Source organism: Macrobrachium rosenbergii, chromosome 59 (assembly GCF_040412425.1).
Source record: "Macrobrachium rosenbergii isolate ZJJX-2024 chromosome 59, ASM4041242v1, whole genome shotgun sequence".
Classification (NCBI taxonomy): Eukaryota; Metazoa; Arthropoda; class Malacostraca; order Decapoda; family Palaemonidae; genus Macrobrachium; species Macrobrachium rosenbergii.
Window position 1 is genome coordinate 25,882,473 of NC_089799.1, and position 26,075 is coordinate 25,908,547.

At 39.7% G+C, this 26,075-nt stretch overlaps 1 protein-coding gene across 1 annotated transcript in view; it reads left to right on the forward strand.

The window, feature by feature from the left end:
* RabGGTa (Rab geranylgeranyltransferase subunit alpha) overlaps positions 1–26,075 on the forward strand; it is a 98,379-nt gene that overhangs the window by 47,330 nt on the left and 24,974 nt on the right. Inside the window, exons 4-6 of the mRNA XM_067102275.1 lie at positions 4,854–5,044; positions 14,960–15,159; positions 19,049–19,149. Of these exons, the coding sequence (XP_066958376.1) occupies positions 4,854–5,044; positions 14,960–15,159; positions 19,049–19,149 (492 nt within the window). The remainder of the gene's footprint in view (positions 1–4,853; positions 5,045–14,959; positions 15,160–19,048; positions 19,150–26,075) is intronic.

Sequence of the window (26,075 nt, forward strand, 5' to 3'; positions counted from 1 at the left end):
TCCCCTTTTGGCCACTGATGGAGTGGACACTAAATACACAGGTGTGCACCGACCTGTGGAAGCTGTTGAGAAAACCATTGGTAAACCAGTTTGCAACGTCAAGAAACCATCATCTCCCTCTGTACTGTACCCTGACACCAGATCCGTAAGCTTGGGCAACAGATGCCATGCTGCAAGATTGGTCGGATCTCGATGTCTGCGCCTTTCCTCCTTTCAGCATGGTAGGGGAAGGTTGAAGAAGTTCAGCACCCACAGCAACACTTCAGTGACCCTAGTGGCTCCCCTTTTGGCCACACAAGGAATGGTTCCCAGACCTTCTAAGCCTATTGGTAGGTTATCCAAGGCTTCTACCTCAGAAGAGAAATCTTCTCAGACAGCCTTACTGTCAACGTTTTCACCTAGGCTTATCCAATCCCACTCTCTGACAGGCTTCCGAGTGCCAGGGAGCTTGTCAGAGCAAAAGGTTTTTCAAGGAAAGGTCCTTTCATCAAATCCAGATATAAGTGACTTGATAAAATCCTTAAATACTGGTAAGCAAGAAAAACATTCTGAACTAGCATGGAACTTGGATATAGTTCTCAAATGGCTCTCGGGCCCAACTTCGGAGCTCTGGAATCTTCTTCTCTCAGAGACCTGAAGAGGAAGACCCTTTTTCTGATGGCCTTAGCTATGGCTAAAAGGGCTAGTGAGCTACATGCCCTTGAAAAGAGGGTAGGCTGTGCTCAAGGTGATGCCGTTTGCTCCTTGACCTTAGGATTCATGGCAAAGAACGAAGACCCTGCTAGACCCTGGCTATGTTCCTTTTCAGTCAAGAGCCTGTCTAACATCCTAGGTCAAGCGGATCAAGAGAGAGTCCTCTGCCCAGTTAGATCCCATCATGAATACTTAAGGAGAACCAAGGGAATTTGAGGTTCTTCTCTGAACCTGTGGTGTTCGGTTAAAGACCCCAGCCGCCCTTTATCTAAAAATGCCTTAACATTCTTTTTGAGGACTGATTTCTGAATTACACTCGAGGATTCAGGAGGACTTCTTTCCTTTATGTAAGGTCAAGGCACATGAAATTAGGGCAGTCACGACTTCGCTGGCCTTCAGACGTAACCTATCGCTGACTTATATCCTGCAGTCCACATATTGGAAACGCAAGTCAGGGGTTGCAATGTTCTACCTGCGCGATGTTGAAACAATATATGAAAGATGCAGTACCCTAGGCCCGTACATCGCAGCTGGCGTGGTGTTGGGGAATGAGGGATAGGAGTAATGTCTTTGTTTTTCCTCTATCCACTCTCCTTGAATGAGGATTGTTGTTTTCTTGGGAAGCCTGATTGGCACTGTGTTATTAGTGCCATCAGTTTGTCCGAATTTTAACGTGTTTATGGTGTAGGTTTTAAATTTTATTTGGTTATATTTTTTGCACTGCACCCAGGGCAAAGGCACACACACATTTTTGGTGTGTCTTTTTGAAGTGTTAGCTTTGGCAACATGTGATTGATCTACATTGCAAAGCACCCACTAAAGTAGAGGCAACTGTTAGCTTTGTAATTACTTGGTAAGTACAGGCAGTCCCCGGTTATCAGCAGGGATTCCGTTCTGAGGATGTGATGATAACCGAAAATTGCCGCTAACCAAAAATCGGCGATTTTTGGTGATTTTCGGGGCTTATCGGCACCTAAAAGAGCCCATTTTCAGTTATCGGCGCCTCTGCTAGGTATGTATTGGTGCCAATTCCCCAATTATCGGTGCCAGTAAGTGGAAATCGGCGATTTTCTGCACCTAAAATTGCTGATTTTCAGCGCTAGATAAGCCCCATAAACCAGATCACCATTAACCGGGGACTGCCTGTATATATAAAATCTTATTTTATCATAAAAATGTAATTTTTTCATGTACAAACCCACTACTTCTATGTTAACCTTTCCTCTTTCTGAGTGTGTATGTGGCTGAAAACTTGTTGTTGCCGTGCACAATCTGAACCTTATGCTGCTTGAGGGGTAGGGAGGTTGGTGATAACACCAAAAGTGCAGCCATCTCACTAGTTTCTACCACAATGATATTGCCCACAGATAATCACCAAAGGAGCTAGTAAAGCTGGAAACCAAGTCTGTTTGGGGTCAGAAAGAGACAACTAATCAGTCATGTTCATGGAAGATTACAACTTCATCAAGGCGAACTTAGTGGTGTCTTGAAGTCTAACCTGATTTCTTGAGAGGCCTCAACATGATTGTCCCTCAGAAAACTGGTTGCCAGCTAACTGGGGTTGAGCTGACATTGCAGGGAACTCGTCCAAAAGAGGCTGTGGAGCACTAATTTGTTCAGAGAGGATAGGTGGCCTGTCAACTGTAGCCTCTGAGGAGGAAGGGCTAACAGGCTGAGAAACTGCTGCAGTATCTGGTAACACCTCTGTTCCCTGTCTATGGTTTGTCAAACTAGGGTGTTTGAGATTTTACATCCATTGCTAAGTAGATTATTGCCTTGGGAGGAAGCAAGTCTGACTTGGCCTAGTTGATGGCATAGGTTGGTGATGCCAACACCACCTAGTAATGTAGATGCCTCACCAGCATGATGCCCCTCCTCGGGCCCAATCAGCTAGTCCAAAACAGAGCTCTTGATTGGGATATCTTGCCCTGCCATGAGAAACAAAAGGATTTACTAAAGGAATGATAAATGGAGATCTGGAAGTTAATGTCCCTAAGGTCAGTTGGCACTAAGTTTTCATCCCTCAGAATGAAGCACTATACCAAGGTTACTGTCTCCATCTAGAAAAGAGTCAAAAGCAAATACTTGTTGAGGTTGGTGGGGTTGATAGTGGGTCTTCATCCCCCTAAAAATTTGGGACTACAGAAAGTCAGCTGTTGGTCCCCATGAAGTCTACCGTCACCTTGATCACTACCTTTGCCAACATCATCCATCTAATACAAGGAGCATGTAGACAGACAGCACTTGTAGACGATCAAGAGATGGAGACCTGTGACAATGATGAGCTATAGGGCTACAAGCTTTGCCTAGGATGAATGTATTTTGACAGATTTTCGGTTAAATCCTGGCAGTTCTGTTACATTTTCTGCCAGAAGTGAAAGTATAGTAAACTCTTTTAAGTATGTCAAAACTAGAGCCTTTCTGTGTCATTTTTGTTTTTGTCCTACTTTGTGGAAGCCACCAAAGAACTCTTTGATGCAGAGGAGGCACCAGGGTATTATAGAAATTTTTTTTAAAGACAGACCAGTCCTTACTTTACAAGTGTTCTTGGTGAAAACAGGAGAACATACTTGACTTCTGCAGGTGCTAAGAAAGTGGGGAGTCCTTACTGATGCCAGCCATTAAGTTCCAGCACTGTTTCCCCCCAGCTCCTATACACCTACATTGAGGTGTAATATTAAACTTAATGTTAAAAAAAAAAAACGGATAGATATCTCTTATGTCCCCTGAATCACTACCTTATGTCCCCTGAATCACTACCAAGATTCAGCAACTCCCTTCCAAAACTAGGCTGCTCCACAGTTTGTTATCCCTGTCTTGCCAGTGTATTCATGTAGATAAGCAGATCTTGACCCTTTCATGGCGAGGGCTGTAAGAATACTTGAGGAGAATAAAATCAATTAGAAAATTAGATTCATGGTTGTTTTTAGTGGCAGAAGTATTAAAGATTAGAGTCAGTAGGAACCCTGTAGGGGGGTTAGTGCTATGATTGCACCTCATGTGGTGCACTGTAAGGCAGTACTTAGGGTTCTGTGTGGCATCCCTTCAGCCCCTAGCTGCATTTTTTTTCATTCCTTTTACTGTAACTCCGTTCGTATATTCCTTCTTTCAGCTTACTTTCCACCCTCTCCTAACAATTGTTTCATAGTACAACTGCAAGGTTTTTTACTCTGTTTCCCTTCAGCATTGAATGACCTCATAGGTCCCAGTGCTTGGCCTTTGGCCTAAATTTTATGTTCCATTCCAATCAATAGGAACTCCTTTTCTTTTTGGTGATTTGGAATGCACACAAGAACACTCCCAAGTTCAGTGTATCTGAGGATAAAGTTAGGAATCATGAGATTTGGTGTACATATCTGAGTTTCCATAGCTTTTAAGAGGAACATGGAAGTAGAAGCCATTCCTAATTTTTCTTCTTGGAGATTTCCTACAGCATAAGAGTTACAAAAGATCTATCATAAACCTATCAATTTCTACTCCATTGGCCCAGGGTACTTGTGATAACAGTTCATGGAAGGCGTAAATGTATCATTATTTCCCCAAGTCTTGAAGGAAGTGCAAAACATGGCTTTACTAGTCTTAACTACATGACCCCCCATGTTAGTGTGCACTGGAGAACTTCTGTTTCCAAATTACATTTACTCATGAGTTTACCTTTCCAACACCCCAGAAGCTAAAATTTGCTATCTGCAAGAGCCCTTTTCTCTTAAATAGCTCTTATGGCTCATGTAAACTGATGTACTTTATATTAAATGAAAACTTTTGTGAAAGCAACAAATTTTTACTTAATACATCAGTTACACAAAGTCATCATTTGGTTACCTGCTAGTTTTGTTGCTAATACAGACATCACAGAAGAATGACTAGCAATAGATGGTGGTGCTGGGGTTCCTGGATGGACAGTCAACAGGGCAAGTGTTATTTAAAGGAAGTGTTCTTTTTCATTATATGGTGGGTCTTTTGGAGGTGTGACCATCCAGGTAGGGTCATATAAACTGTTGGGTTTATATTAAAAAGATAAATTTTGTTGTTTTCATGAAAAATTTCATTTTCATATTCATAAACAGTTCTTATTTAATTTTCCTTAATAAAATTATTGAAATTCTATAAACTTGTTCCCTCACATTAGTAATATATTTATTACCATAAATTTTTTTTAGTGATGATGATGAAGCTTGGACAAAGCTACTTAATGGAGAACTTATGATGGTTGAAAGCTGTCTCATGAAAAACCCTAAAAGTTATGGAGCTTGGCATCATAGGTGCTGGATTATGCAAAAGTTTCCCTCACCCCCATGGAATGATGAACTGGAGTTATGTAATCGATACTTGAAGCTAGATGAAAGGAACTGTAAGTTTAGCATGGTTTTCTACTTAGTTATCAATATTGTTTAATCACATGTTTACCGAGATCATCTAACTCATTGGTTTCATATTTCTTTAGTAACTTGAAAATAATTTTTTGGATTTCTGTGTCCATGCAGTGTACAAACCTCTTATTTTTTTTATGCTTTACTGCCTTGAACAGTATGGTTTTACCCAGGAGTAAGTCAAAAGTAGATGAATGAAGCTGTAAGACTGTAATTAAGGAATTCCACTGCTTCTTCCATTGTGGAAGCATTTGTGCTATATTTGATATCTGGCACTCTTCCCCTGTTCTTTTGTTCCAAGGGTAAAGTTGGTGTGTTATTTTTTATGTAATAGTTAAGAGATTCAGATAGTGTATTGGTTACCCCATTTGTGCTTTGAAAAAGAACCATGGCATTTGTTATTAGTATTAGCCACCCAGCAAATTTTTCCCTTTGACCTGATTAAACTAGTGTAGCCTTTTTGACGCACTTCCTTGATCATTCATTTTGAACCATTCAGGCACTTATGATGCTAGTATGGGTCATTAGATGATACTTGTTATGCATTATAAATTATGTGCCTAAACTATATCAAGGTTACTGCACAACCTCATATGATGACAGAGCTGCGTCAAGGATGCTGTGTTTAAGACCCAGGCTTGCTTTCCTTTGCAATGTAAAACAGTTATTCCATCTTTTATCTTATGTTCTTGTGATGCTGATAAATGTTATTTTTCATTGATTTTTGAGGGCCTATAGGAAATGACAAATGGCAGAGTAGTACAAGCTGAAGTTTTGTGTGGAGTCAGATCTCGTTGAGCTTTTAAACTATATCTTGATGCCGATACAGCTGGCATGGCATGCATTTAGTGGAATCAAGCAGTTCATGAACTTTTATTTTCATGATATACCAAATAGGTGACGAGACTCATGCTTTGGGTCCTTGGGTAGCAGCAGGGCGATGGCCCTTGCATAGGGAGAAGTTCCCAACTTTGTAGAGTCATCATTTGCATTGCCATAATCATAATATGTTATCCATTATGGCTTTCTCTGTGACATACTCTTTCTAAAGTCATTTGCCACTAGATTTAAAGAAAGAAAGTCACTCCTAAAGGATAAATGTTGTCATCTGCTACACTGTTTGTTTGGCAGCATTGGAATGCTGGGGAACGTTTCAATGCTATCAGTCATGCAAGTAGGGGCTATTCAAAAAGAATTATCATGAAAACTGTTTGAAACTGAATAAAAATATTTTTCTGTATTTTTATGACGTTGTTATTTAATTTCCTACATACGATAATTTGCATAAATAGCAATAAATTAATACAATTGATATATTAATAGAAAGGAATTTCTTTTCATGGTGTAGATATGTATAGGTTTTTAATATTTGTTTACAAAAGCTAAAGAGGGTTTTACCATGGCTAACTTGAATGAATTATTCTGACTATGTAATATTACTTTTTTCATTTTTAGACACTAGAATGAGACCAAAACCAGTGTTATGTAAATATTCTAGCAAGTAATAAGAAATTATCTCTAAGGTCAGGGATAGTAAACTAGACCAGTGAGTCTTGGAGCCCCCAAAATTTCAAAGGGTTAAGATGGTGCTAAAGCACTCATTGCTTCCCACCTAAATTGGAAATTAGGCTAAATCATCATTAATGTTTTTTGTAAAACAATTTTTTTGAAAACTAATTTTTTCATGAAAACTCATTACATATGATGCAATTTCCCACCTTCAAGTCCACCAATTTTTAGCAGATTTTAGATTAGACAGCACAGGGAATGAAACCTTTACTTGCTTGAAGCCCTGGGACCCACCGAAGCTTACAAAGTATTGCCAGCTGCTAACCATTTTCTTTTTAGGGAGGACTGCAATGTCTGGGACAGTTATGTTATTACAAAATTGGGTGAATTACAGTATAAGTACTAGGCATGTGTGATTTTTTTTTTAAGATTATATCTTAATGTAGCATTATTTTGATCATCATATGAGTATTGTTAACCTGTTTGTTACATGGAGAGGAAGAATCTTTTTATACTGATGGGTGAAGTAACTCCCACTCATAGCAGTAATTAAGGATAAGTCATTTTGTGCATCCTTTCAGTTATTTGCTGAGGCAGCTAATGATATACTGATGGAGAAAAGTTTGGTTTTTTTCTTCATTTTTTGGCTTTTCTAATGGAGAAATTATTCTCTGCTAGCACCGAGCTGTTTGAGGCACTACTATAAAGGATATGTAAAATGAAATATTGCAATACACTCCTTGAACACCTGAATTAGCCCTGGTTACCCACCAGCCCATTTACGATTAATTTGGTAATTAACTGTCAGCATTACCAACGCTTACAGGAAAATCTTGTCAAAATGAGTTGCCTGAAACACCGTTGGCAACACTGCTGCAAGTCCCAGCCGAGTGAGGCCAGGTTCCCCAATTGCTTTCCGTTCACCTTGCTGCATGGGTGTTTCCTGCTTCAGGCGAACTTTTGGTTATTAGCCCGACTCCGTATACTGACTTTATTGAAATTGGATAATGACTTGGACCGTATTTTCATCTTTTTCTCCTGGATTGTTCTTTCGCTTGGCATCGGATTTTTCTCTCTTGTCTGGACTTTGGCCCAATTTGGACTCACCATGGATAGTTTGGATAAAAAGACGCCTCCTTTGGATAGCACAACTGCCTCAACCTCGGCTACAGCTACTGCAACTGAGACTGCTATGCTGGAGACACTGCAACCCACCGATCGTGCACAGCTTGCAAATGGAGGATGAGTACCCTCAAACATGACAGACATTCAGTTTGTATAGCATGTGGGAAGGTGCAATGTAGCTTAACATTGAGATGTGACGAATGTAGGTCATGGCCAAAAGATCAGATGGAGGATTATGTTAAACATAGAAACTCTCTAGCTTCCAAGAGCAAACCTAGGGAACCAGCTGTAGAAACTCAGAGTCTAGACAAAGAAGCTTTAGAATCGGAGTTATTTAGAAAGTTAGAGGATAAATTATCAGCTAGCATGACAAATATATTTTTTAGTTTCATGATAAAGTTATCTGAATTCAAAGAGCAAAATACGAGTGCTAGGGAAATAGAAACTAACGTTCTTTTTCAGCTCCCCTGCCTGTTCCAGAACCAGCCCTAACAGGTGCTGAGGGTCATGGAGAACCGCAAACCTCAAAGGTAGGATCTGCCGCCCCCCCCCCACCACGGAGCAGGCAGTGTTAGCAGCAGTTTTTCCCCTTTCTTCAGATAGTGTAAGTTCAGAGGTAAATTTAGATATAGGATTGATGCAGGCGAATAGGTATAGTGAGGTAGCAAAGAGTGTAGGAGAGAAGTTGAAGGTGCAGTCTTCTTTGGGAGCAGGTGCAATTACGGTTCCGGGATCCTTGTTAGATCCAGCTGCGGTTCTATTTCCAGCTGCAGTCTCCTTGCAACGAAATGTTGCTAAATCTATTGAGGAGGATTTAGATTTATTTGTAAGTTTGTCAGGTTCAGGAAGGTTGGAGAATTTCCCTTCCTCTTCGAGAGTTCCTTTTCCTTCTGGGGAAAAACTTTTGTCGGTTGGTGATGGTAATTCATTTGATATGACATTAAATGTAGCAGAATATAATGCTAATTTATTGGGTCTTTCCAAAGGGTATAGGTCATTGGTCAGACAGTGTTTTAATATAGGGTTTTCGAATATCCATGATCTTGTAATGAAGAATTTTCCGGAATTCACAAATGATGTGTTACAAGATTATCAAGGGGGACCGGAGTCTGTATATTTTCTTTCTCTAAAATCTATGGCCTCTTCTGTAACCTCAGATTTTTCCCTATTCTCTACTGCTTCCAAACCTTCGCTGCTCTTTCTCAACCTTCCCTTTCAGGCCATCTTTCGGGGAACATTTCAGGTGCTTTGCTAGTTCATCCGGCATCTGTGCCTTTAGCAGGTTTGTCTTCGGTGCCATCTGCAGCGAATCTCATACCCTCTCAGGCTTCCGATCTAGTTGCTGCGGCAGTTGGCGGCTCGCCTGCCTCAGCATTTAATGTTGCCGTACTGATAGTTTCCGCAGTCGCCCTGGTACCTAAGCTGTCTGGTGTTTCATCTTCTAATGTTTCTTTGGGTTTGGTACCTCGTAATCTTCCCTTCAAAACCCTTTCGAGTTCAGGGCCAGTTGGGACGTTCTCTACCTGCCCAACATCGTCAGCAGGAGTGCCGGTGGTGACTCCGAGTGTAGCATCTTCCTTCTTTCTTCCTTCAGTTCCTCCTTTCTCAGCTTTTCTGACAGGTTCCTTTGTCCCTCCGGCTAAGGCGGTCTATGTAGGTTCGGGTTTGATTTCGGGTAATCAGGGACACTTTCCCTCTTCATCTTTAAGTAGGGGACCTTCTGTTCCGGATTCCCAGTCTCACGCAACTCTGCTACGTCCAGGTTTGCATGGTGTGGGTGTTGCGGTCTCTCCGTTCTAAGGAGTGGGCGTTGTCCGCCCAGGTGTGGCCGACCCAGTGTTGCATCATCGTATTTGGAGGGTCCGGGGTTTGCGCAACCTATTTCGGTGACTCCCAATATGTTCAGGACTGATTCACCAGGGGTCCGTCTTGTGCATCCAGGTGTCTTGTTCCGGATCATTAAGTTCAACATTTGCTAGGGGTCAGCCTGTCTCATTTCCGGTTTCGGCTCGGTCAGACCAGTTCGACAAAGACTGTTCCTGTGAAGAGGAGGATCAGATACCAGAGGCTAGTTTTCCTTCGGCCAATGAGTCTGAGTACAGACAGATGTTGGACTTTATCCACTTGCTGTATCCACAGTCCAAGGAATCCGGAGCCAATACAGCACAACCAAGCTATGTTCGAATCGCTTTATGCAACAAAACCGGTGGTAGAGCAGTCACCAAAGAATCTAATCTGGTTTGGCAGGGTCGAGCAGGCTTTTAGAGGAGCTGACAATAGGTTGGCATCCTTGATAGGATCAGGTAAGCAGGATTCAGCCCTGCTTCCTATTCGGAAGGGCTTTTATAGGGTCGCGGGTAACCCTTCTGTGGGTGTTAGGGTGCCGCTGAACAAGTCGGTAGAGGCTTCTCTATCTCAGGTTCCATCATCGAACCGTCTAGTATCTATTTCGGCCAGGGAAGCCAGTATCTTGGAAGACACCTTCTGCAACCAGTCGGAGGGGTTATCACACACTGTGGATGCTATCCAGTCTGATGGGGTTCCTCAAACAGGATGGTTATACTCCATCAGACCCGACTCTTTTCGACAATCTCACCACGTTGGTTTCCATGGGGCTTGCACACCAGGCGAATGTTTCCGCAGGATGTACTACGTTCTTTGGGAAGAAGAGGAGGGACTTCTCTAAACCATCTGCCTCCTTACTTTCCTGACATTCACAAGAGGGCACTGCTGAGGGTTCCATTGGCGCTCAGCAGCAGTTCGTTGAGAGAGGAAGACGTTTCAGGGATGGTCAACTTTGTGTCGTTTACCTCAGCAGTGGAGTCACAGCAGGCCATGATCAGGGTTGCAGCGCAGAGTGCCAGGTGTCCGAAGGGGTCTAGAATGTCTTCTCCTTGAGCGCTCTCGCTCCAAGTCTTCAGGAAGTTCTCCTAAGAAAGTACGCTTTTCATCCAAGCTTTCCAGTTCTGCCTTGGATCCGAAACCTTCCAATCGTAAGAAGGATTTTCGGAAATAGGAGACATTCCCTTCACCTGCACCTGGAGGAGGTTGCCTTGCCCCTTACTGGGACATCTGGAAGGGGTGGGGCGAGGAGAGTTGGGTAGTGGAGGTCTTAAGGAAGGGTTACAGGGTCCCTTTTCACTCTCATCCTCCGCTATCCGACCCACCAGTACATCTTCCCAGTTATTCCTCTTCTTCCATCAGGGGGGTTACCTTTGGCGGCAGAGATCCGAGCCCTTTTAGAGAAGGGGGCCTTAGAGCCCGCTCCCCCTTCTCCGGGGTTCTACAGCCAGATCTTCGTGGCCCCCAAAGAGGGAGGATCTTGGAGACCTATCATAGATCTCTTGGGCCTCAACAAGTTTGAAACCTCGGCAAAGTTTCACATGGAAACTTCCCAGTCGGTGCTGCGGTCGGTCTGGAAGGAAGATTGGAGGATTTCAGTGGACCTCAAGGACGCATATCTCCAGGTTCCTATTCATCAGGGAATCTCAGAAGTTCTTTCGTTTCACAGGTCCAACTGGAACATTTCAGTTCAAAGTCCTTTGCTTCGGTCTGACCACAGTACCTCAGGTATTCACGAGGGTGAATACCTTAGGGTGTCTCCTGTTTTGGACATCATGCATTGTCGGGGCGTCCGAATGAGAAGATACCTCGACGACTGGCTGGTTCAAGCTTCGTCGGAAGGCGAGGCTCTGCAGGCAAGGGATTTTCTTTTGAACCTATGCCAGAAGTTAGGCATAAGAATCATTTTGACAAGAGTTCTGTTTCCAACTCAAGTAAAGATGTATCTGGGAATGACGATTCAGACGCGTCTTTGAGGGCTTTCCCGACAGAGGAGCGGGTTCTGGCAATATTAAGCCAGCTGGAAACTTTCATGTCAAACAAAGTTCAACCTGTGAGCTTATGAAAAAGCCTGCTGGGCCAGATGGCCTCCCTATCCCTTTTTGTTCCAGGGTCTCATCTCTGGATGCGTTCTCTGCAGGTGTGTCTCAGGAATCACTGGGACTTTCGAGAAGAGAACGCGTCAATAATCTGGGACGATTCTTGCCTGAAGGATCTTCGGTGATGGTCAGAAGAACATCATCTGACCACTGGCGTAAGATTGGACCCCCCCTTCCAGACTTACATCTGTTACACAGATGCCTCAGATCAGGGTTGGGGTGCAACCCTGGAGGAATCTCAGGCTCAGGGCCTTTGGAGGAATCTGGATTGGGAGGAGTCCATAAATTACAGGGAATTAAGAGCAGTCGAGGAGGCTCTAAGTTGCTTTGCAGAACAGGTGAGCAACAAGACTGTAGCGTTGTTCTGCGACAACGGTACAGCAGTATCGTATCTCAAAAAGGAGGGGGAACAAGATCACAGGTGTTGAACGATGTAGCACAGAGAGTTCTTCGTTGGTGTGAAGAACACACAGTTTCGCTCATTCCCCAATTCACGTCAGGAAAGCTCAATGTCTTGGTGGACACTCTGAGTCAGTCACAGGAAGTTCTCGGAGGGGAATGGACATTAGTGCAGGATGAAATGCAACTTCTGCTTGAGAGATGGCCAGTGACGGTAGGCCTATTCACCACCAGGATGAACCATCACCTTCCAGTCTACTTCTCCCCAGTAGCGGATCCCATGCCCTGTGGGACAGACATAATGTTGCACTCATGGGACAACAAGCGTATGCATTTCCTCCCTTCAGGATGATACAGGAAGTCCTAGCAAAACTCAGTAGCTGCAAGAACATGCAGATGACCTAGGTTTGCCCATTCTGACCCCAGAGACCTTCGTTTCCAGACCTCCTGGACCTGTTGACGGAAGTTCCGGTATTCCTCCCAGAGAGGAGAGATTTACTCAAACAGCTGCACTTCCACTACTTCCACCGAAACCTCCGTGTGCTGAAGCAAGCTGCATGGAGACTGTCCAGCGAGCGGCCTGTCATGCGGGACTCTCTAAAGCAGTGACTAGACAACTGTCTTTCTGCTTAAGGAGTTCAACCAGGAAGTTATACCAGGCCAGGTGGGCAATGCATCATGGATGGTGCCAAAAACAAGGGCATTGTATTTCGTGCCGGTCAGTTGCGAAATTAGCAGACTTCCTGCTATTTTTAAAGAGAGACAAGAGACCTTCTTGCTCTAGAATTGCTGGGTACAGGTCAATGCTGAGCAGTACATTCCGCTTTCACCTTCCAGAACTCTCAACCAGGAAGATTCTTCATGAACTGTTAAGATCTTTTAAAATAGAGTGCCCAATTCTTCCTCTTCAGGCCCCCTCATGGGATTTAGCAGTGGTTTTGAATTTCTTGAGATCAGCAGCCTTCAAACCTTTAGAGTCTCTGCCCCTAAGGCAATTAACTAAGAAAGTTCTCTATTTTTAATTGCGCTGGCTACAGCCAAGAGAATTGGAGAAATTCGGGCGGTAACCAGGACAGTCTCCTTCTTGGGGAAAGATATTTTTGCTTTCTTACCTACCGGAATTCATGGCAAAGTCCGAATCTGAAATGAATCCTTTGCCAAGGGCATTCAAGGTCGCATCCTTAGAAGACTTTGTAGGAGGCAACATTTCCAAGATGCTATTATGTCCACTTAGGGCTTTAAAAGTCTATCTGTCTCGGACCGAGAAACTTTTGCCTTGCCCAAGAACGTTATTCATTTCTCCTAAATGTCCTTTGCGTTTGATCTCCAAAAACAAAATCAGTTTCTTTCTTCAGGAGGTTATCCAGCAAGCGTCGGAAGGCTCTTCATCAACTTCGGAACCTTTGACTTCATTTGCGCATCCAAGGGCGCATAGTAGTAGAGGAATGGCGACATCTTCGGCCTTCCTTAGAAATTATTCAGTGTCAGCGATTTTAGAAGCAGCCACTTGGAAATGGGTGTCGGTTTTCACTACCTTTTCTCAGGGACATCCAATTTTCATCGAAGAAGGGTTACTCGCTAGGTCCTTTCGTGGCAGTCAACACGATCTTGTAAATGCATGAAAATGTCGGGGGGCGGGGGCACAGGTGGAAGTTAGGTATTCAAGCTAGTCTAGGAATTTTGAAATCTCCATTGATCCAGATCCATAAGGGGAGCATTAGGCAAGACATTAGCACGATGAAACTAGGCTGAGCCAGGTTGATAGGAACTTTTCTCCAAAACTCCCTGTCTGCACAGATGTCGGCTGCAACATACGGCAAAGAACCCGAAGAGACTGCACATTCAACTTCTCCTCCATACATGCAAGGCTATAATAGCCACATGGGAGGTTCACCGTACCCTTCCATACATGAGAGTGCTTTGATTAGCCACATGGGAGGTTCATTGTACCCCTCCATACATGAGAGTGCTTTGATCAGCCACATGGGAGGTTTGTCATTCTCCGTTACTCATGGGAGGCTGTGATTAGCCACATGTTAGGTTGGTTTTTTGCTACTCTCTACCCATGAGGAGGTTTGAATACCACATGAGAGGTAGCTCGACTCAGTACCGAGACTTGAGACTGATGTCGAGGGTACTCTCCCTACAGGCATTCTCTCCTGCCAAGTGGTTAACCAGGTGAGGATACATGCATATAGGCAGAGTAGGTGAATAATGAGTTACCTGCCTTCCTGTTTGGCAGGTCAGGCTGAAATTAGATTGATCCCACCTCCTTAAAATTTTGTTACTCGGGCTAATTCAGGTGTTCAGGGAGTGTTTTGCAATATGAAGTTTTCGTATTAAAACTAGTATTGCAATACTTACCTGAACACCTGAATGATTCCCACCCTCCTCCCCACTTCAATTTGATTAGTGAATTACACAGTTGGGGAACCCACCTCACTCGGCTGGGACTTGCAGCAGCATTGCCAATGGTGTTTCAGGTAACTCATTTTGACAAGATTTTCCAGTAAGCATTGGTAATGCTGACAGTCAATTACCCAATTAATGGGTATAAGTTATGGGGATGTAGTTTGGGCTGGTGGCTAACCAGGGTAATTCAGGTGTTCAAGTAAGTATTACAATATTAGTTTTATTATGAAAACTTCATGTTTGTGTTTATTAAACAATAATTTTTCTCCTACATTTTTAAGCTTGAATTGTTTGTGATAAATTGTTGACTTGGTTTTATTGTAATTGTGTACAGTATATGGATTGACAGGAGAACAATAATCATTGCTGTAGTTGAAGATTTACTGTAGAGCTCTTTTATGTGTTTTTATGGATGTTTTAGTTTTATTATTTTGACTATATCATGGCATTTGTAATGCTAATGTTATTTCCATGAATGGAAGTATTCACAAATTTCATTTCATTTTGCAGTTCATTGCTGGGATTATCGAAGGTTTATTACAACTGGGAGCCACCAGCAACCAGAGGATGAGCTCAAAATATCTAAACAGCTCATTGAACGCAATTTGAGTAACTATTCAGCATGGCATTATAGGTCAAAGCTTTTACCTGTAGTTTATCCTCCATCAGCTAGCACTCCACATCCAATACCTGTTGATATTCTTATTAAGGTAGTCATTTCAGTTTGATAAGATCATTTTTATTTTTAATTTTATAAAATTGTTTTTATAATTTCCTTCTAAAATTTTCTTTTTGTTATATATGTTGCAAACTAAATGAGAAAGAATTATTAGGGGATGAATTTTAAGGTATTTTTTATGTCAGCCCATAACATCTGGGTTTATTAAGAAATGGGTAACTTCTATACCATTATTGTTATCAGCATTACCAGTGGTATCTTAATTGTCAAATGATAAATAGCCACTCCAGTTTTTTAAATTAAGTTTTAAATAGGTTATTTCCTTGGTACTGTATTAGGTATAAGAATTCTTGTAAGAATTTGGGGAGCAGATTGTTAGTTTATTGTTACTAATCATTGATATTAAGTCTGCAGGTAAAGGTGGCCAACAGAAATGAGGCTCTTTTGTCCCCTCTGATTTCCTCACCCTCCCACTCAGAGTCTGCCCCCAGCAGTTTTGGAGGGGTTGGGATTCTATTGGTACTTGGACCTTGGGTCTTGGAGGTTCTCTGCAGTGGCTGCTGCTTTTTGTTTCTTTATATGGGTCCTTCCTTGCTGTCCCAACAAGTCGACCTCAAGAACTGTTATTCTAATCCAGTGAAGATGCAGTTCCTCGATGACAAACTTGCTTCCATGTTCTGGAATGCTGGCATCACTCAGTAAATTTTTCCTTGTTGTCTTATAGACCATCTCAGTAAATTTTGAAGGAGATGTTGAAGTCTATCAAGTTATTAGTTTCCTCAGTAGACCTAAGGAATGTTTACTTCTGCATCCTGGTTCATGCTCTTTCCAGGAAGTTTCTAAGGTTCCTTTTGGCATTGCCACATGTTCCAGTTTCAGGCCATTATTGCAATGTGTGTACAGCTCCTCAGGGTTCATCATGTTGGCCTGTCTCCATCAGTATCTGGACCAGCAGGTTTTGGCTTCATCAAGGGAGGCATTGAGGAAGCACTTGCAGCATCTTTTGAAGAAGTTAGACCTGTAGCCTTACACAAATGGAGTGTACTTAGGCATGTAGATCAGCACATTTAGTTAATCCACCCTTCTGGAGATGGTTTCTTATCTCCAGGAGACTATCTGGGAGTTTCTTCATCATCGTTGACCTATGGCGAAGTCTTTGCAGGTGTTGGTTGGTCACCTGGTATAAATTTAGAAGCTGGTTTCTTGCAGTTGCTTTTCATCCATTCCCTATAACTACAGCAGCTGCAATGTCCTCCCCTATGCCAACCCCAGAGATGTTCTTCATGTGTTCTTCATGATCCTCATTGGTTGCAAGAACATACTGAAGACTTCCATTGGTGCCACCTGAGCTGAACTTTTGATGTTCTCAGATGCCTCAAACCAGAGTTTTGGGGCTCATTTGTTGGATTTACATGTGAAAGGAGATGATCATTGGAGCTCAGAAACAGGCACAGCAACTTCTAGAACTTTGGGCAGTCTTCTTAGTCTTCTTGTTCATGACTGTCTCAATGGGTCATTGCATTGGGGTCAAGGCTAATAGCATCACCGTAGTGTATGTGCAGAATCAATGGGGAATGAGATCAGTCTCTTTGCTTGCTGGCAGTGGAGATCTTTGGTTAGGCAGAAAGGCACAATTGAAAGACTTGCAGACTAAAGAAGAGAGCATCTGTTTCAGGAAGTTTACCTGTCATGTCCTGATGAAATGAAGACAAGATGGGCTTTCCCCTTCCCCTTCCCCTTCCTTCAGATTTTCACATCCAGAAGTAAAAGAATCTTTAAAAGGAGGGCCAAGAGGAACCTTCACTCACAGAATATGGATGCCTTGAAGATCATTGCAAAAGTCTCTGAAGATTCATAAATGTGAGAACTTGTTAGGCCATGAAAAGAAGAAGATGAGATGGCTACTAAGGTGTTGATACATTTCAGTTATAGAGCCTCAGTTGTTATCTGAATGGCCCCAGACATTTACATTCTTTCTTATAGACAGAGGAAACAGAAGAGCCAAGAGTAACTTGCCACACTTGCACTCTTTTACTCTTTTAACCTATTGGTGGGAAGTAACTATCCTCCTCACTGTCTGCACTTTTATGTTTTGGTCAACATAACTTTTGCTTTGGCAATCAAGAAAAAGTGCTCTTCATTAGTTTCACAAATCGTTCTCTTAACTTCTCAACCTGCCTCGTGCAAGGCCTTTCTGGATTTGTATGATTGATTGTCCTGTGATAAAACAAATTCAGATTTTATAACCTTAAACATATTGTCTTCATACAAACCCATCAATCATACATGAAGTGCTCATCTCCCATCCCATCATCCTATCTGTTTCACATCCACTTTATGGCAACACTGAGGAGGATAGTTATTACCTACCAGTAAGTGAAAGGTGTGCATGCATGAATTGTTGCTCTCATCTCTTCTGCTTCATCTGTTTGGAAAACATAAGAATGTGCTTGCCTAGAAATATTCAGACTGTAAATGATGGCTTTACATGAATGATAGGTTTATGTGAATAACTTTTTTTTTTCTTTTTTTTTTGAGATAAACTGATGGTCATCTACCTATTAACCAGTGTTGTCCCAAGGAAGAGGGTTTTCATATTTGGTGTAGTCCTTGGATATGAGAGAGATTCAGTCTGGATCCTTTCAGTGTTGAGTGGCTTCAGCTCCTTGAAGCACCTTGGCTTGGTTCCTTTAGTATTATGTGGCTAGGGTCCCTAGGAAAAGAGCAGTTCAGATCCCTTGAAGAAGAATTGATAGGTTACAATGAGGAAGAAGGGATTAAAATCATGAAGCTGATGATCATGAAAGTCGACAGCTTCAAAAGTCTCAACTCGTAGCTCGTTGAAACACAGTCTAGAGTATGGGGCATGTTCTTTAAGAATATTGTGGTATGGCTCCAATCACAGCCTAGGTCATGGTAGTAAGGCAGAATGGAAAAGTTTAGCAATCATTTTCTGTCACTGATGTTTCATCATCTCATGAACAGAAGCAAAGAACTGTTGTTTCAACTCTCTGGGAAGGAGAGAGGCTTGGCTCAAGAAGGCATATTACTGGAGGAAACATTCTACTCTGTAACAATAAACAACTCTGTACTCTGTGAGCTGCAGGGGATGAATCCAAAGAATCTGTAGCTGAATAAGAAATATCACTACTCACTGAACCGATCAGAACAGGAGCCACAAGTAAGATGGCCAAAGACATGTTCCCAATGTGCTAAATGCAAAGTGCGTGGCCTTATTTCAATACTGGCCAAGGCAGTGTTTCTTTTTCTTATTACTGTGCAATGCCCACATAATGAGCAATCACTAACAGTGATAATACAACTACAAAAACATATGAAGGTTTAATAGTGCACAGTTTAACAACTCAACATTAAAAAAAGATAAGCACTTTGAGTGAAGTAAAAAGTTATAACCTTGATGGGAAACAAGCAGTTCCTGAAGTGGCTGCTTTTCAGTGTTGTCAGAGAAAACTTTTGAAAATACAGAATAACTGAGGAATAGTATGTTTCTCTGTACAAAGTTGTCCAGTCCTGTGAATCTGAGGATTTTTCAGCTTGATAGTGTTGGTTGTTAATTTTTGTAACTAAATTTTATATCAAGCATAAGCTAGCTTTGTATGAGACCAGATTTTTCAAGATCATTTTTACCAGATAAATTCATGTGAAATGTTAAAAACTAGGATAAGAACAGCATTATTCCCTTTTGACAAGAATACAATAGTAATGAAGCTTACTGGGTACGATGCAGAGTCAGATGCTGATCATTGGTTGAAGTTAGATAGCCATTTCAGCAATAAAGGTTTACATTTGTTGTAGTTTTTTAACAAATATTGTTGCCTGATAAATTGACTAGTAAATACTTTCATCCCAGAAGTTGTCGATAGAAATGCTAAACATGTAATTTATTGTTTGTATTTCAGGAATTGAAAACTGTTGTTGAAGCAGTATTCACAGACCCCTCTGATCAGAGTCCATGGTTTTTTCTTAGATGGCTTATAAACCGACAAGAGAAGTATCCAAGGTATTGTATACATATGCATTTTTATCCCATCCTTAGTAATAGTTAGTTATAACTGTTTGCTGTTAAAATGAATGTAGTAAGAAATAGATGCAGTGGATGGTAAAAATGTTCTGGAGTTGTAAGTGCTGGAGAATTATTTTAGTTGTGTATATTTACTATATTTTTTCATAGATCTTAGTTTCTAAATTTATAATCCTTTACATTATATTACATTGTCTCATTTATGTAAAGTTCTTTGAACAAGATCTATAATAATCTTTATTTGTCCCTTAACTTGGGAAATTCTAAATGAAAATTACCACTAGAAATTACTGACTGATATGAACATAAATATTTATAAAACAAACACTCATGATCTTATGTAAAAAAATTATTATAGTTTTTATTGTTCTTACTTCTAGGATGATCTTTAGTCGAAAAATGATTATAGTTTTTATTGTTCTTACTTCTAGGTTGCTGGTGGATGGCCATTTACCTAAATTCTACTTTCATTTTTCAAGTGTTTAAATTTGATCAAGCTGATTAGCTCATTTTCTTCCCCATTTTCAGGAAGTTTATTTTTCTATTTTAACCCTTTCAGGATTAATTTATAATTTGAATAACTCAGATTGACTGAATACCAATTGAATTTGTGTGAATATCACATTTAAGCAAGGTAAAAATCTTAAGTTGGACTCTGCTTCTTTTGTGAAAGTTCAGTTTTATGGACTGAGAGCCTATGAGACATTAAGAATGCTATTTATACTTGGACTTTTGTAATTATAGAGTACAGGACATTGTATATATTAACTGTCATGCAGTATAAAGTTAGTGCTTTTGTAATTATAGAGTACAGGACATTGTATATATTAACTGTCATGCAGTATAAAGTTAGTGCTTTCGTAATTATAGAGTACAGGACATTGTATATATTAACTATCATGCAGTATAAAGTTAATGCAATTCATGTGGTATAATGCACTTGAGCATTCAAATGAATCATCTGGTACTTCAGAAAACCTTCAAAATAACTGTTAGGTAATAAATTAGTGAAAATTTTAACACAGTGTTCATTACATTTATAGCTGGGTGGTAAGTAATGTTGGAGAGACATGCCTCATCATCCATCCATAGTACAGTACTCAGTTTATGGCTGTGGTCAAGCAAGATCAAAATCCATTGTTAAATTTGGCCCTTGGGTTGGACTTGATCTTTAAATAGACAACTGTAACTTTGATAGAGCAGTAATGTTTTCTCTCTAAGAGGGCCCATGTGGAGGACAGTTGCTTATCTTGGATGGCTATTTTATTTTTTGTACTGTGAAATAAAATTTGTGCAAAGATGGTGGACAGCTAACTGTAATAAGCATAGGTATGAATAACCCAACCCCAGCAAGTATTCCCCAAGATTGTGCTTTGTTACTCAGAGTCAAGTGCAAGAAATGGCAAAAGAAATAAAGAAAGAAGAATCATTCCTTTAAAACTAGTCATTTGCTCATATACTCTGAAATCTTTGGTGTAATCCTGAATTCAGACAGGAGAGTTTTATTCACACATAGGAATGAGCTGCTGACAATCTTACCAAAGAAATATCTTTCAGGCTTTTGTGATAAGACCAAAGAAACCATTTAGTAATATAACAAATCAATCTATAATACAGGATTTCAAAATACTCTGGCACATCAGCTTATCAGATTTTGCTACTTACCAGATACATTTGAGCCTAGAAAAACACAAATCCCTTTTCATATTTGACAGAATAATCCGGTAAGTACACTAGACATGCGGATGCTGAAACGAACATAACCGATACTTGCTTGTCTAACCGTGTAAGGTGGCTTCTTTGTTTTCAGGGTAACTGACTTGTTATGCCTCCCTCTAGACATTCTCCCACTCACATAAACAATTAATGTGTGGATGTCTGCATGCACTTCATGTCATGTGACCTGTTATGTCTAGTGTAATTTGCTGCATAGTAACCTGGTTAAGTTGTTCTAATGGAGGTGTGTTTTTGCTGAGCTATTCTTTGGGTGTTTTTACACTGTACTCCATTTTCTTTATAGTAATAATGAATTGGTAATCAGAATATTACCAAGTGCCATTCAGTAATGAATATCATAATCGTTTATTTGAAGATTGATAAATTTATTCATCAGCCTTATCAAGAGAGTTAATTTTTTCAAATTTGTTGATTATTCTTCCATACAATTATTTTGTGTCCTCTATTCAAGAATTAATTTTCAACTTGAAGTACTTTTCTTAAGTAACAGTTAGTAACACATAGACACTGATGCTATAAAGTATAGTTCTTTATAATATATATATATATATATATATATATATATATATATATATATATATATATATATATATATATATATATATATATATATATATATATATATATATATATATATATATATATATATATATATATATATATATATATATATATATATATATATATATATATATATATATATATATATATATATATATATATATATATATATATATATATATATATATATATATATATATATATATATATATATATATATATATATATATATATATATATATATATATATATATATATATAACTATGGACAAAAAAAGCAAATGCAAAAGTGATAATACAAAAATATATATTATATATTAGAATATAAACTTTTACAATAATACAATTCATAACAAAATCGGATAAATGATATCAGTTTTTACAGTCAGTATTACTTAGCCTACCATCTCTGCATTTGCTACTCTCGGACACATTTTAAATACATTCAATATTTTGATTCTAAATTTTTTGTGACTTGCTTAAGTGAGGAGTATGGTGAAACAAAACAGTATTGCATTAGGAGTGGGTGGATTACAAAACATATACGATATCTTTTGAAGGGTACAATTATTGGAATAAAATAACAGTACACAATGCAAGAGAGAAAGAAAGACATTCACACAATTGCTTACGAAAGTGCAGTTTACATTGTTGGAAGGAGGTGGTTTGCTGAAATTTCTGGGTCATGTTGATGTAGCTATTTTTTTTATAACTTTTATGATGATTCCTCTTCTAAATATATTTAGGTATGTACCAATACAGGCATTCCCTGGTTATTGGCGGGCTCAGTTGTTGGCAATCCAGTTTTTTGGCGCTTGCCTAGTGACGCAAATCGGCAGTTTTTTGCGCCGATTTCTGCTTGTCAGCACCGATAATCTCGTATTGGCACCAATACATACCTAACAGAGGCGCTGATAACCAAAAATCGGCTATTTTCGGCACCGATAAGTGCCCGAAAATCACTGATTTTCGGTTATCAGCTATTTTCGCTTATCGCCATGCCGTCGGAACGGAACCCCCACCAATAACCGGGGACTGCCTGTAATGACAATATTTGAAGAGGGTGTTGCAGGATGCTAAATACAGTAACAAATTCAACAGTAGATTCAAGCTTGATAAACAATAATAAAAAAGTACTGTATGGATATGTGAGTATGTATATTCATTTGTCAGGTGATTTTATAGAGCAAGTAGGTACTGTTTTGTTCAAATTTTGGTATACCCTCTTTAAAAATTAAGTGAACATTTCATCCAAATTTTTGTTTGTACATGTAAGCTACTTGAGCTTAGGCTATCATATATCATTGGTTGAAACGCTCAGTTAATATGCAGTGCACTTTATTTAATGATACATAGTGGTATTAATCACATGTTGTAAGGGAAATTAACTGTAGTAAATCTTGGCGTATAATACTCAATGCAAGAGAGAAATAGGGAGGCATACAGTTACTTATGACAGTGCAATTTATATGTAATTGACAAATGAACTTGGAACATTTTCATATAAATTGAATGGTTTTTCACTCAAGTTTTAATTACGGAATATACTGTCATTAATACTTGGAAATGATAATTGGTGTAAATGGCATCACTTGCATTCTTCTCACATCAGTTTGCAGTCCTGGATGAACAGAGAGTATTGTTGGCTGATGATAAAGCCTCTTATTTTTTAAAATATTTGTTACATTGGCATAGAAACAGCCCATATTTTGCATCCGTGTGTTGACCAATTTAACCTTTAAAGTTTTTTATTATTAAATCTCTAAATGTGATAATGAGCATGAGGTTCCCTTACTAACACAAAGATGGAGAGATGGCATTTTATAAGAGTTAGAAAAAATATAACCAGGAAGACAATTCTAAAACTTTAGTGACAGTAATAATAATGCAAATCAGAGGTTTCTATCTGTGTATGCCTCAGAAACAGTAATAATGATGCAAATTTAAAGTTTCATGTTAATGTTCTACATACAGTATTTCATGCCTCTCATTGTATACTTCACAAGTAGGGAGACTAAATTAAAGAAAGCCAGAATTTACTGAAACATTCTGTGCAATGGCAGTGGTGCATCATCCAGATTTGATTCTGAGGGTTTGCTGGAAAGATATAGGTGTGGAGAAAGAAACGGGATGAGTAAGCAGTACAGTGTAAGAAGCCTGGTGAGAAGCAATGAAACTTATTTATTTCCATATGATGAAAAGTGCAAGCAGCGAAGAAAAAGATTGCACATTTAAACCAGGCAAGGCACACTTACTGCTATTAGGCTGCTGTGAGTAGAGTTGCCAGAGAAGAAAGAATATGAGTAAAAACTCGTTAATTAAAAATGAAAAAGTTTATAAGTACAGTACTAAGAAAGTACAGTATCAGTAAGTCAGAATAAAAATGTGGACTTGGAATACACTGTATGCTGAATGAGGGCACATAAAAGACAGTAAAAAAAGTAAACACTATAACATTTGGGAATGAATTTATGTTTATATACAGGAAGGAAAAGCTTGGTGGTGGAATATAATATTTTTTACCAGAGGGAAATTTAAAATGAAGAATACCTTCAGGCTGTGGCAGATGACAGGCTGGGAGGATGAAATAGTGAGTCAGATTAAGAGGAGTGGAATTAGAATCTCAGCACAAAAGAGGGAAGATAAAATTTTCGAATAGCAAAGTTGTTGAAGATGGATGTGAAAGGAGTAAAATATAATGAAGATGAAATTGTAAAAATAGAAGCTGAAAAAAAAAGAATAAGGAAACCTTGGAGTTGGTATATGAAATATTGAGAATATGTATGGACTGTAGTATATAGACATGGCAGTGGGACCGTTAGAGAATACAACATCTGAAGATGTTAGGACAGCCTTTGGGAATATGAAAATATAAAATTCTCAGAACCATCAGAAATAGAAACAGGTTATACCACATACATATTTGTGGATCAGGAGAGAAGACATAACCTAGTACCAAGACAGGTAATTAGATGGTCATTACAAAAGCAGAGGTTACAAGAGAGACTAGGTAAGCTAGTTATTTTGGTGTACCATAATACAAGTTGTCGAGTGAAGATATATTTACCAACAATATACTACTATCTTCCCACTTCATCTGTGCAGCTGCTACTTTATTTTTCCACTGCCTTCCAGTATGCCTCCCAGATAACAGACATGTTCTCCTCCATAGCATCTAAATTGAGGAAATTTAGACAAATGTTGGTTTCCGTAAAGGATCAGCACTGTGTCTATTGTTTATCATAGTAATTGAGGCAGCTAAACAGGAATTCAGAAAAGGAGGCCCCTGGTAACTGTTGTATACAGGTGAACTTGAGTTAGCTACAGAATCAGAAGAACAAGTTGCAGAAATGCTTGAAATATGTAAGAGAGAAATGTAAGGAAAGCCAAGCAATTAAAAGAAAAAGGAAAAGGCCTTTATGGAAGTGAGGGAGGTGTGAGAGTGAACTTGTCATGTATTGAAAGTAGATGATCTCACAAAAGATACATGCTCAGAATGGCAGAATGTAAATGAAGTGAGGGATTTCAGTGGTTGAATGTATAAGAAGAGTAAATGCAGAAGGAAGGGAGGAGCAGTACCAGGTGTTAGAAGGGCAAACAAAGGAGGAGAACATGTCTGTTATTTAGGAGACATACTGGAGGCAGTGGAAAAAATAAAGTAGCAGCTGCACAGATGAAGTGGGAAGACAGTGCTATATTGTTGGTAAATATATCTATTAGCAGTCAGAATAAACACTAATACTTTGAAAAAAATGGAGGAGTCATGTCGTAGGAATATCATATTACAAAAGGAATGTCGCAGGAATATCATATTACGAAAGGGAAGTTTATGGAGTGATTGGATGTTCAGAGGCTGGAAAATAGAGATGATCAAAGTTTGAGATGTTATGGACATGTAATGAGAAGGAGAGTTGCAGTAAGTCAGAACAGTAGTAGATATGGAAGTAGTGGAAGACCTGTAAGGGGGTCCAGAAAATTATGGAGAGGCATAGATGCAAATGTATACTAGACAGGAATTCTGGTAGAAGTACAAAGAACATCATGAGACAAAAGACGTTAAAGGGGACTCACTTCACATTTATCCATGTTAAAGGAAAATCAGGTGTAAAAATGTTAAAGATGATAATGTTGAATGATTCTGGGAAAGGGCAGAATATTCATTGCATAAGTAACCAACAAGGGGATACTCACTGACAGTATTCATTGCTTATAAAGCTCCTTCCATCTATGTGTGACTGCACAGTGCACATGCTTTGACCATGTTTGGAGCTTCCAGGAGGGCTACCATATCACAGAACTCCATACCACTTAGCTTCCCTGTGGTGACTCTTCATACAAAGGGTTTCTAAGGGTCCAAGCTCCAGAAAAGTAATGGTTCCCTGCAAAGTAATGGTTACAAGATACACGAGCTATGGAACATCCCTTAGAATTAGCAAAGCCATTTTTTCTCCGTGATTATCTTAGGAAAGTGCAGCTCATTGAGGATTCCATAACATGAATGATGGCTTCCTTCATTTTTAACCTTACAGTATTTCAGTTTTAATGGAGTAACACGACAAAAATCTAAGAGTATAAGGCTTTAGATCAGGTGACCAGATGTTCTGTTT